Below are 12729 nucleotides of genomic sequence, written 5' to 3'. Positions count from 1 at the left end.
GCTCGCAACTACTCCAAATGTGGACGGACCAGCGCCTTATAGAGCCTCGGCATTACATCCCCATTTTTGTACATCCGATTTCTGGATTCTCTCCCCATTTAGAAAATAGTGAATGATAGGCCTACTGGAGAGTGTTGTAGAGCAGACGGATCTAGGAGTGCAGGCGCATGGTTCCTGGAAGGTCACGTCGCAGGTAGATAAGGTGGACAAAAAAACTTTTGGCACATGGGCCATTATCAGTCAGAGTATTGAGTACAGAAGTTGGGAGGTCATGTTGCAATTGTACAAGACATTGGTGAGGCCGCATGTAGAATATTGGGTTCAGTTCTGGGCACCGTGTTATAGGAAAGATGTCGTCAAGTTGTAAAGGGTTCAGAGAAGATTTATGAGCAGTAGGGGGGTCGAGAACCAAAGGACATAGTTTCATGGTGAGATGGGGGGAAAGATTTAATAGGAACCTGAGGAGCAACTTTTCCACACAGGGTGGTGGATGTACGGGACGAGCTGCCGGAGGAGATCGATGAGGCAGGGTATATCACAATGTTTAAGAGACAATTAAACAGGTACATGGATAGGATAAGTTTGGAGGGAAATGGGCCAAACGCGGGCAGGTGGAACTAGTGTGGATGGAGCATGTTGGCCGGTGTGGGCAGGTTGGGCCAAAGTGCCTGTTTCCACACTGTGTCACTATATACTGCATATCCAGAAGGTATTTCCTAATCCCTCAGAAGCGTGCTGGAAACATTCAGTCAGAATTGTTGGCAATTAAAAATCCTCAGCATTTATTCCTACGAATTTCCTCTTTCAAGAGAGAATTATGCCCCTGTCCCACTTAGGAAACCTGAACGGAAACCTCTGGAGACCTTGCGCCCCACCCTTGTGACTCACTCTACATGAGTCACCAGAGGTTTTGGTCACTTACCTGGAAAGCCTTGACCGAAGCGTGAGCTGCATCTACTGATCAAAGATCCTACAGGACTGCTAACGACCGCACATACACGCACGCACACATCACGAAGCTGGGAGCCAGGGACAGCAGAGGAGCGCTGTTTGCACGATGAAGAGGAAGGTAAACGGCTGCCACAGAGCACGGTAAGTCCTTTAGAGAGCGCGGGAGGGAGGGAGAGAAGGGGATAGAAGGAGAGAGAGGACAGAGAAAGGGAGAGAGAAGGGGAGAGAAGGGGGTGGGGGAGGGGAGAGAAGGAGTGGAGACAGTTTTAAGAAGTTTAATAAAGTTTGTGGGCATTTTACCTTCCGGCGGATTCCACCGTCCTGAAAACCAAAGATCCAACAGGACCTTTGCTGAAAACTCCAATAGGCCAATCAAAATGGCTGGTCAGCGAAGGAGATTGCCTTCGACTGCCTGTAAGTAAATAGCAACCCCACTCCACTGGCTTCGACCAAAGGGCAACCTATTTTCAGTCGAGGCTGGTTTTGTTTTTTTTTAAATAATCGCAGGAACATAGAAGAAACCTCGATTACGCGGAAACCACTTTCCACCATTAGGAAGAGTGACCGGAACCTCCGGGAACCGCACGGAAACCTTGGGTGGGGCGCAAGGTCTCCAGAGGTTTTTGTTCAGGTTTCCTAAGTGGGACAGGGACATAAGATTTAGCTCTTGGGCTTAACGGAATCAAGGGATCTGGGGAGAAAGCAGGAGCGGGGTACTGATTCTGCATGATCAGCCATGATCATATTGAATGGTGGTGTGGGCTTGAAGGGCCGAATGGCCTACTCCGGCACATATTTTTCTATGTTTCTATGATAGTCCCAGCTTCAACTACCTCCTCCGGCAACTCGTTCCATGCACCCACCACCCTCTTTGTGGAAAATTTGGCCCTCGGGTTCCTATTAAATCTTTTCCCCTTCACCTTGAACCTATGTCCTCTGGTCCTCGATTCCCCTACTCTGGTGTTAAAGTTCAATTTGCTTTAAACAGATAACAACACAATAGTTAGTAATACAGTAACGTCTTTATTTTGCCAGGCGGGTGTGGGAGGACAGCTCTCATAGTATGTAAACGCATACTACAGAGTCCCTCTGTACACACACCGAGGTAATGTTCAATCAGATATATTTATACCCTAATAATCAGAAATTCTTTATCTTAGAGAGCATTGTGCAGCCTCTTGCCTTGTCCATACATGGTTAAAATCAGAATATTGACAGGTGCTTCCGATAGAGGAAAGGTTAGCCCATATATGGTTATGCTGAAGGAGCTATTTTTTGCAGATAAGCATTCTTGTTTTTTGACCTTGTTGATTAATTGTTTGTACATTACAATCTGTAGAGTAGAGGTTAAGAACCAAGTTGTCTGAACATTTTTCTGATTGTTTATATCATAGAGCAAAATATCAAGTGTTATTGTGCTGAAATCTCGCTTGTCTAAAATAGAAGAAAGGCAAAAGATTCATGTTACTGTGCTGTATTCTAGTTAGTGTTACTGTTATAAGGCAAAGCATCTAATGTTATTGTACTGAAATCCAGCTAGTTTAGAGAGGAAAGGTTAAGCGTCCATTTTGTAACCTACGACTTCATTAAGGATAAAGGGGGACTTAAGGATAAAGGGGAAATCCTTTAAAACCGAGATGAGAAGAACTTTTTTCACACAGAGAGTGGTGAATCTCTGGAATTCTCTGCCACAGAGGGTAGTTGAGGCCAGTTCATTGGCTATATTTAAGAGGGAGTTAGATGTGGCCCTTGTGGCAAAGGGGATCAGGGGGTATGGAGAGAAGGCAGGTACGGGATACTGAGTTGGATGATCAGCCATGATCATATTGAATGGCGGTGCAGGCTCGAAGGGCCGAATGGCCTACTCCTGCACCTAATTTCTATGTTTCTATTTAACTCTTTCACTGGGCAAGAGATTCTATGTGTTTCCACTTTGTATCTCTATAATCTTAGAGAAACAGAAAATTCTTCATGAATTGTACAGGCAAAATGCAGGAAACATGTTCCCGATGTTGGGCGAGTCCAGAACCAGGGGCCACACAGTTTAAGGGATTGGCCATTTAGGATGAGATGAGGAGAAATCATTCCACCCAGAGGGTGGTGAATCTGTGGGATTCTCTGCCACAGAAGGCAGTGGGGGCAATTCACTGGAAGTTTTCAAGAGGGAGTTAGATTTAGCTCTTACAGCTAACGGAATCAAGGGACATGGGAGAAAGCGAGTACATGGCAGCGATTTTAGATGATCAGCCATGATCATATTGAATGGCGGTGCTGGCTCGAATGCCCTACTCCTGCACCTATTTTTCTAACATTCTAAAATGAGCTAAATTGCAGGCCCACGCCCAGGCCCGGTTTGAGCGAGGCTTTTTACCCAAGCCACTGTACGAGCTTGGCATTGGTGCCAGGGCACAAGGGTGGCATAACCAAGATGGCGAGCAGCTTTATTTGTGCTTACGGAGAAGGCAGTGGTTACTATGGTGAGCGTGCAGCGGTTGAAGGCGGCCTCAAACTTGGCGATGGGCCGTAGGATCCATTGGAGGGTTTCGAACGTGAGGGCTAGCAGATAGAGGAGGCCGAAGGGCAGCACGGGCTCCCGGCCCACCAAACGCACACCCGCCGAGCCCAGCAGCAACTGGTCAAAGTCCTCGTAGCTCAGGTAAGGGGACTCGTCATAACAGAAGTAGGCTTCGCCGCCCACGAGGCCGGGGTTCTGTCGCAAGGCTCGGGCGGCCAAGAGATGCATCCACGCCACGTTCCCTGCCGAGGGAGAGACGGAAAAATCAATCCCGGGCCGCGCAGACATTTACGCCATAGTCTGACCCCCATTCATCTCCTCAAAACCCCCGTTCCAGTCTTGTAGAACCACAGGCTTCATTTGAGGACGATATAGGCCTCAAATCACTCCCACGACCAGAGTAGTACAGATGCAGGTTCCATTAATGGCCTATTTCAGCCCTTAATCTCCTCAAAACCCCCTCTCAAGTGCAAAAGACCAGGCTGTATATAGACAATAGACAATAGGTACAGGAGTAGGCCATTCGGCCCTTTCAGCCAGCACCGCCATTCACTGTGATCGTCCACAATCAATACCCCGTTCCTGCCTTCTCCCCATATCCCTTTACTCCGCTATCTTTAAGAGCTCTATCTGACTCTCTCTTGAAAGCATCTAGAGAATTGGCCTTCTGAGGCAGAGGCACAGATTCACAACTCTCTGAGTGAATCATCTTTTCCTCAACTCCACTCTAAATGGCCTCTTATTTTTAAACTGTGGCCCCTGGTTCTGGACTCCCCCAACATCGGGAACATGTTTCCTGCCTCATGCGTGTCCAATCCCTTAATAATCTTATATGTTTCAATAAGATTTCCTCTCATCCTTCTAAACTCCAGTGTAACAACTCCAGTCGCTCCATCAAATGGAGCGGCTGGGCTTGTACACTCTGGAATTTAGAAGTATGAGGGTATCTTATTGAAACATATAAGATTATTAAGGTTTTGGACACGCTAATAATCTGCCTTCCTGTTCTTACCACCAAAGTTGATAACCACATTTTATCCACATTAAACTGCTTCTGCCATGCATTTACCCACTCACCCAACCTATCCAAGTCTCCTTCTCACAGCTCACACTGCCACCCAGCTTTGTGTCATCTGCAAATTTGCTAATGTTAATCTCTTCATCTAAATCATTAATGTACATCAATATATATATATCAGGGCTGCCAACATTGGGTGAGAGTTGGGAGTGAGAAATTACGAGACCAAGCCCGAAGGAGCATAGCGACCGATGGGGTGGGGGGGGGGGTGTGCGGTGTTTGAGGGGGGTGCCCCCCTCCCGTGGTACGGAACTTTTGCATTTTTCAGCTTGAAATTGTGAAATCCGGTGCATACTCCGTTGCTTAAATATATATTGTTAATGGATTTTTATGTCAAATATATATTGTTATTGGTCTCCTGTTGCGAGTCTTTTGAATTACACTTGAATGCAATATTTATGCTTTAAATTGGATTAGCTATGAATAATGTTAGGGTAAATTACATTCCAGCCAGGCCTTGCTTCTAGCCCCTCTGCACTAACAATATATCTGGCCCACCCATAAAGCCCCATATCTGAACAAATTTTTGTTCCAATGCTCCCCATTCCCAATTACTTTTACATTGAAGTGATTTAAATTCAAGTGAAGTTTAAATGGCATCAGAAAACCCTCTGAAATGGATGATATTCATCAAAGATTATAGAGTGGAGCAAGATGCACCACTCAGCGAAAAAAGTGTAGTATGGCGGGTGATTGTTGACGCCATTTTACCTGGCTGCCCCCACACTGTCATGGCGTCCATAACTACAGCTCACTGTTCGGTATAAATTGCTCTAATCGCCGATGTGGGCTACCCGTCCTGTCTTTCTTCAGGTTCCCCAACACCAAAGAAAGGTGAGGAAATATTATTGTTTTCTGTCTAAATTATTCTGTCCTGAAAATGTTATTTACTGTTCCCCTATCAACACTATATCGTCCATTCTGCAGGCATATAGTTATAATCATTTTTTCTTCTTAGTTAATCCTATATGAGATTTTCTGCAATTTCAGATGTCGACAGCAGGTCCAGAATACTCATCGACAAGACCTCCTCCACCAAACTCTGGTGTACTTGTCAACTACCTGCCGTCTTTGTTCAGTCACTGAACTTGACTAGTTTTCCAACAGGCAGACCAATAACAGGTTAAATTGCAATGCAGTTCCAACGCTATTTGACATCCCGAACACGCCGAAACGTCTGTTTTCCCAACGTCTATTTTCCCAATACTTAAGAGGAAGAATGAGAACCTCCCGTTACCCACACAAAATTGTGCAAACGACGATTTATTTATTATTGTATACGTTGGAAATGTTGTCCTTTGGGGTCAGCAAGGGGTGTCTGAAATAATTTGAATTTTAAATCACTTTCAAAACACTGCAACCACCTGTATATGGCGTGCACAAAATGATGTAAATTATGTAAATATTACCATAAATGACAGAAATAAAAATTGTTTTCCTTGTTTATGAAGTTCAATTTAGTTATTTACACACACACACACACACGCACAGATTGAAAGAAAAAGGTTGCTAAACAAATTAGAGGAAATCAGAAGAAAGAAACTAGAGAAATATATATATGTGGGTGTGTGTGTGTGTGTGTGTGTATATACATATATATCACATTTTTTACATGAATTGGTCATCAAAACTAAAACTGAGCCAATCTTCAATTTGGCAACACACTGTCTCATCGGCCATCTATGTCACTCAGATCTACAAGCTAATGTACCGTTTAGATCACATGTGATGTCCATTCAGACGGATGCAGTATTCTACTACATGATCAGGTGAATGAAGTGGAAATGGTGTTGGCAATTTTATTGTTCCATGTGTTATTCATCAACATAGAAAGGAATAAGAAATACGTGCGCTTACTGTGCCAACCAGGTCACTGGTAGACACCACGCCACAACCGTTACACTAAATGTATTTGTGTATTCTGATGCCATTTTCGGAAACTTGTCATCAATGTGCTATCTTTTCTTATATTTGTTGTTGACACTATGTTAGTCATGAACCCAATAAAGTGCGTGTCAAGGAATTTGAAATTTGACCCCATATGTCATATTTTTGTGTGCCACTTTGTAAATATCTATATTACTAAAAGTCTGTCCTTGACCGGTTTTGGCCATCTGTGCTGCGATTTCCGAGAGAACGCCGCCACTTACGGCCGTCATTTTTGGCCACCTCGCTCAGAGCCCCCCTCCGCCGCATGTGTGCCGAGGATTTTTCCCGTCGATTAAAAATGACAGAGATATTAATGTTTTAACAAAATTCCCCATTCTCAATGCTGCCCCTCGCTGGCGGCAGGGGGGAGGGACGATAAAACCAGGAAGTAGTGTGCCTCAATCAGTGTCTGCAAGCTGGAGGAAGGCAGAGGGTCACGTTTCTCTGAGCTGTGAATAACACTGAACACATGTCCACTCAAATGTAAGTGACCTTAGTGGTTCTAAAATGCTTGCAGAATGTGTCTATTGGTTCTAAAGCTTGCAAAAAGTGTCTCTATTGGTTCTAAAGCTTGCAAACAAATGTCTATTGGTTCTAAAGCTTGCAAAATATGTCTATTGCTTCTAAAGCTTGCAAAAACCGTGTCTATTGGTTCTAAAGCTTGCAAAAAATGTCTATTGGTTCTAAAGCTTGCAAAACAATGTCTATTGGTTCTAAAGCTTGCAAAAAAAATGTCTAATGGTTCTAAAGCTTGCAAAAAATGTCTATTGGTTCTAAAGCTTGCAAAAAGTGTCTCTATTGGTTCTAAAGCTTGCAAAAAAAATGTCTATTGGTTCTAAAATGGTTCATACTAGCGCTCCAGAAAGCCCCCCCCCCCCCCCCCACTGGTTGGCTTGGCTTGGGTGTGACTTGAAATTGAATGGCACGACTTACTGTAAATGGTGGCATGAAGTTGAAAGGCACTACTTACTGCAAATGGTGGCTTGAGTGTGGCTTGAAGTTGAAAGACACCACTTACTGCAAATGGTGGCATGAAGTTGAAAGGCACTACTTACTGCAAATAGTGGATTGGTTGCTTTGGCTTGAAGTTGAAATGCATTACTTACTGCAAGGTGGCTTGGGAGCTTTGGCTTGAAGTTGAAAGGCACTATTACTGCAAATGGTGGCTTGGTGTGGCTTGAAGTTGAAAGACACCACTTACTGCAAATGGTGGCATGAAGTTGAAAGGCACTACTTACTGCAAATGGTGGATTGGTTGCTTTGGTTTGAAGTTGAAAGGCACTACTTCCTGCAAATGGTGGCTTGGGAGCTTTGACTCGAAGTTGAAAGGCACTACATACTGCAAATGGTGGCTTGGGAACTTTGACTCGAAGTTGAAAGGCACTACATACTGCAAATTATGGCTTGAAGTTGAAAGGCACTACTTACTGCAAATGATGGCTTGGATGCAATGGCTTGAAGTTAAAAGGCACTACTTACTGCAGATGGTGGCTTGGATGCAATGGCTTCAAGTTAAAATGCATTACTTACTGCAAATGGGGGCGTGGGTGCATTGGCTTGAAGTTGAAAGACACTACTTACTGCAAATTGTGGCTTGAAGTTGAAAGGCACTACTTACTGCAAATGGTGGCTTGGGAGCTTTGGTTTGAAGTTGAGAGGCACTATTACTGCAAATGGTGGCTTGAAGTTGAAATGCACTACTTACTGCAAATGGTGGCTTGGGTGCTTTGGCTTGAAGTTGAAAGGCACTACTGTAAATGCACTTACTCCCTGTTTGCACTGTATATTGATTTTAGATAAAACGCTACCGCTTACGGCTGTGATTTTTGACCATCTTACTCAGTCCCCCTCCGCTGAGGGTGTGGCTCAGTCTCTGCAAGATGGAGGAGGGAGAGGTCATGACTCGCTGTCTTTAGTAGCTTTGCACCCTGCTTCAAATGGTATGAAACTGCACTTGTATTTGGTGACCTTATACCCTGCTTGAAATAGAATTTCAAGGATTAGCCGTGAGTCAACTACCAGCCCACCAGCCGTGAGTGAGTGAGTTGCCAGCACAACAGGCTTGATTGACTGAGACGCCAGCCCGATAATCCATTTGGCGCACAATTTGCATACTAGCCCTCTGGAAACCAGTCCCTTCAGCCCACAACCCCCATACTAGCGCTCCAGAAAGCCCCCCCCCCCCCCCCAACTGACCACCAATATTAGAATTGGTGGAGAGGTGGAATGTTGCGCCCTCCTGTTTGATGCTGGGACCCAACGGGTCCCACTTAGTCTAGTATATATATATATGTATACATATTGTATATATACACAATTATATGTATATAATTATATATATTATTGCCTTTATAGTTTATTAGACCAAGTGCCGACCCTTTGGGTCTGCTCCCCCAACGCACCCGTTTCCTACCCGCAGCGCCCACGGGAGACTTGGTCCTCCAACTCAAGCCGTTCCCAAACACAAGATTCCAGCACTCAGCAGTGCGGCTGTTTTTAAATGGCGTCTTTGAGGCGAGAGGCGGGCGCCAGTAGCCGTTATGGTCGCTGGCCAGCAGGAGGCGAAAAAATGAGTGAGTGGGGGGGGGGAGAAGGATTTTATTAAAAATGTGTACATAAGCAGGGCAAAATTTAATCAGGAGTGGATAAATTCAGAAACACATACACACACACACAGTTTTAAATATAGATAGATGTACATCATCTGACAAATAAGATAGAGAGCAATAGTGATGCTTTAAATTAAAGGTGCTTCTGATTCACGAGAAGGAAATGTATTTATCTCCAACTTGCCTCTCACACAGGCACACACCAACACACATTCATATAAATATATATATAAGTTAAATTTAATTTTGTGCACAGTGTGTGTTAATGCAATACAAGGGAAACTGCCCAATACAATGCAAGGGAAACTACGCAAAGGAGGGGGTTGGGGAGGAAAGATGGGAGGGAAATGGGGGAACAGGGGGAAAACATTTACAATAAAATTAACTAAAATATGTGAAGTGATAGATGAGCTATATCAAACACTGTTCCCTACAACATTGATTACACCAAAGATGATAGAGTGGATTACACAGCGGGAGGCATAACGGGAGTCGCGTTTTGCATTAACAAATGGCGGCCGTGAAGTTCCGTTAAGTACTACACCTCAGTGCATTGGTTTACGTCAGAGTGGAGTATCTTGCTCCGCTCTATGATTTTTGATTTCACTCCTTGAGGATGAATGCACGTGAATGCACATCTACGTGTTCAATTAATAAAACAACGAGATTGGGGACATTTCTATTCAACATGTCAAAGGAATTGAGGGGGGGGGAGGGGAGTTTCGACATAGTCAATGCGGTAAACAAACATAATAGTTGAGTGGCAAATGACAATAGTGCTACCTTCCCAATATTTAACTGAAGGAAATAATGGGTTATTGAGGCTGTATGTTGTAACACACAGCCTGGCACCTTGCATGTCATTTTAATAATACACTTATCCCATTCCCCTGGATTATATGGATTAATAAATTAGGGTTTTGGCAACTAATTACAAATCAGGCTAAATACAAATCAATAACATTAGCCAACCCCGAAACACAAAACACAGCATTGGGACCCAGACATCACGGACAAGAGGCCTCAGTTCCCTGCTCACATCTGGCAGTGCTCTCCGTCTGAACCAGGGACCGCAGAGCATTTTTCAAAGTGAGGGAGACTGAGCGATCACTGATCACTGGTCTTGGGGGTATCCGGCATGGGAGTGGAGAAACCGAGGGGGGGGGGGGGGGGGGGGGGGGTGTGGGAGGGGGGGACCCCCCTCGGTAGGGACTTTTTGAAATTTGATGTATTAAAATCATGTTTTAGTGCATTGTAGAAGTATGATTTCAATGTTTTTTGTTTGAAATATTTTTAACGGGTAACTTTTCAAGGAGTAACCTTTTCCACACAAGGTGGTCGGTGTATGGAACAAGCTGCCAGTGGAGGTAGTTGAGGCAGGGACTATCCCAACATTTAAGAAACAGTTAGACTGATGCATGGATAGGACAGGTTTGGAGGGATAGGGACCAAAAGCAGGTAGTAAAGCTATGACATGTTGGCGGGTGTGGGTAAGTTGGGCCGAAGGGCCTACTTTCACACTGTATCACTCTATGACTACATTATACCTCCACCATGTATGAATGCTTCAAAATCAACTGGTCGAGTTTTATTGCCATATACTCAAGTATAGAAACATAGAAAATAGATGCAGGAATAGGCCATTCGTCCCTTCGAGCCAGCACTGCCAGTCAATATGATCATGGCTGTTCATCTTTCCTGTTTTTTCCCCATATCCCTTGATGTCGTTAGCCCCAAGAGCTACATGTAACTCTCTCTTGAATACATCCAGTGAATTGGCCTCCACTGCCTTCTGTGGCAGAGATTTCTACAGATTCACAACTCTCTGGGTTAAGAAAATTTGTCCCTCCCCCCCCCCCCCCCTTTATTCTAAAACTGTGACCCCTGGTTCTGAACTCCCCCAACATCACAAAAAAAAATTCCTGCAGTTACAGTAAGTGAAAATCTAGCAGGCAAGCAGGATGCTTTCTCCAGCCACCCCCATTTAAAGGCCGCTATCTTCGACCGCTTCTACCCAGTACTTTGTACTTACTTCCAGCAGCTACTGGTTGTCCTCCAGGATGCGCCGAGCCGCAGCCTGGTCCATGCAGGTCACCAGAGCGAATTCGATAGAGAGACTCTCACGGCAGCGGCGCCACGCTTCCGACACCCCCAGGACACTTGCACTGAGGCTGCAGCGACTGACTCGCCAGCCTGGCAAACACTCGCCAGCCCAGCAAACACTCGCCAGCCCAGCAAACACTCGCCAGCCCGGCAAACACTCGTCAGCCCCAGCTCCCCATCCGCATCTGCCGCTGCTTCTACTTCCATCCCTCCCTCCCTCCTCCCCAGCTCTCCAACACCCACGACCAGGTTTGCTCAGAGCGCAGCAGCTCCTCGTCCAAAGACGGAGATATTGAAACATGTTTAGCCAAAAAAGTGGAGGGAGCTGCAGCCCTCCCCGAGCTCCCCAGGTTTTGCGGCCCATGTGAACACTCTCTCCTACCGCTCGCCAGTCTCACTCATGTCAGCCGCTTCCTGCAAATCCTTAAATTCCGACTGCCACCGGGAGCAGGACATGGCCGTACTTGCTGCGCTGGGTGACACTCATACACTGCCCGCTCCGTGTCTTTCAATGTAAATTTGCATGGGGACATGGTTTGGAGGTGTGTGACGGTTCGGTCAAGTGAGAATAACAGAGAATAAGAATGCTGCTGTCTTGTCAACACACGCGCACACAAGCAACTGATATTACACAGCATGAGAAATTTTCTGTGATCAGCGTGAGAATTGTGCAAAATGTGTGAGACTCAGGCTCAATGCGTGAGAGTTGGCAGCTCTGATATACATTGATACAGTCGTCTCCTCAAAACCCCCGTTTCACTCCAGTAGAAGCACAGGCTTCATTGAGGCCTACATAGGCCTCAAATCACTCCTAGGCCAAGAGTAGTACAGATCCAGGCCTATTTCTGCCCTTAATCGTCCTAAAACCCCCCTCTGGTCTAGGAGAATACCAGGCTTCAATTTAGGCCTACAGAAGCCTCACCTCACCGCCAGGCGCAGGGTAGTATAGGGTGATTTCACGAAAGGTCACTGGAGCGTAGATCCGCACCCACGTGACCGAAAATTTGAAGTGGAGGACATGCTACACTTCCGGTACATGTTAGTGAATGGGAAAATACGCACCTGCACATTCACCCTAATTGCTTATTTATTTATTTCTTTATCATCTAATAACAGACAAGCCTGCAGCATGGAATGTATTCGATGATAAAGAAATAAATAAATAAGTAGTTTGGGTGAATGTGCATGTGCAGGCTTTAAACAAGAAACCTTGAGACATATATTTTGGAAAATAATAAAATGTCCTAATTTTGTCCAACTGACAGCTGACAATCATTCCATTCCTTAGCATTTTGCATCTGAGTAAAATTTTATTTCAAAATGCATTGATAGTTTACCATTATTTAAATGGTAAATGTAGCTTCAGAAGCGTTTTCATTTTGCATGTTAAAACCCACCTGAGAACCGTGGGTGATTTTGCAATTTTACTGAGGGATCTTTCACGTTTAAAACTTCTCATATAACATATTTTGGAAAATAATAAAATAAAAAGTCAATAATTATTCCATTCTTTAGCTTGCATCTGAGTAAAATTTATTTCAAAA

At 44.8% G+C, this 12729-nt stretch overlaps 1 protein-coding gene across 1 annotated transcript in view; it reads right to left on the bottom strand.

Moving 5' to 3' along the window:
• Window positions 1-1954: 1954 nt before the first annotated feature.
• LOC129715960 (3 beta-hydroxysteroid dehydrogenase type 7-like) overlaps window positions 1955-12729 on the bottom strand; it is a 32466-nt gene continuing 21691 nt past the window's right edge. Inside the window, exon 4 of the mRNA XM_055665846.1 lies at window positions 1955-3708. Coding sequence (XP_055521821.1) covers window positions 3275-3708 — 434 coding nt within the window. The 3' untranslated portion in view covers window positions 1955-3274. The remainder of the gene's footprint in view (window positions 3709-12729) is intronic.

The sequence above is a fragment of the Leucoraja erinacea genome, unplaced genomic scaffold (assembly GCF_028641065.1).
Source record: "Leucoraja erinacea ecotype New England unplaced genomic scaffold, Leri_hhj_1 Leri_154S, whole genome shotgun sequence".
Lineage (NCBI taxonomy): Eukaryota > Metazoa > Chordata > Chondrichthyes > Rajiformes > Rajidae > Leucoraja > Leucoraja erinaceus.
Note: the sequence above shows the minus strand (reverse complement) of the source record. Positions and strands in the feature narration are given on the sequence as shown.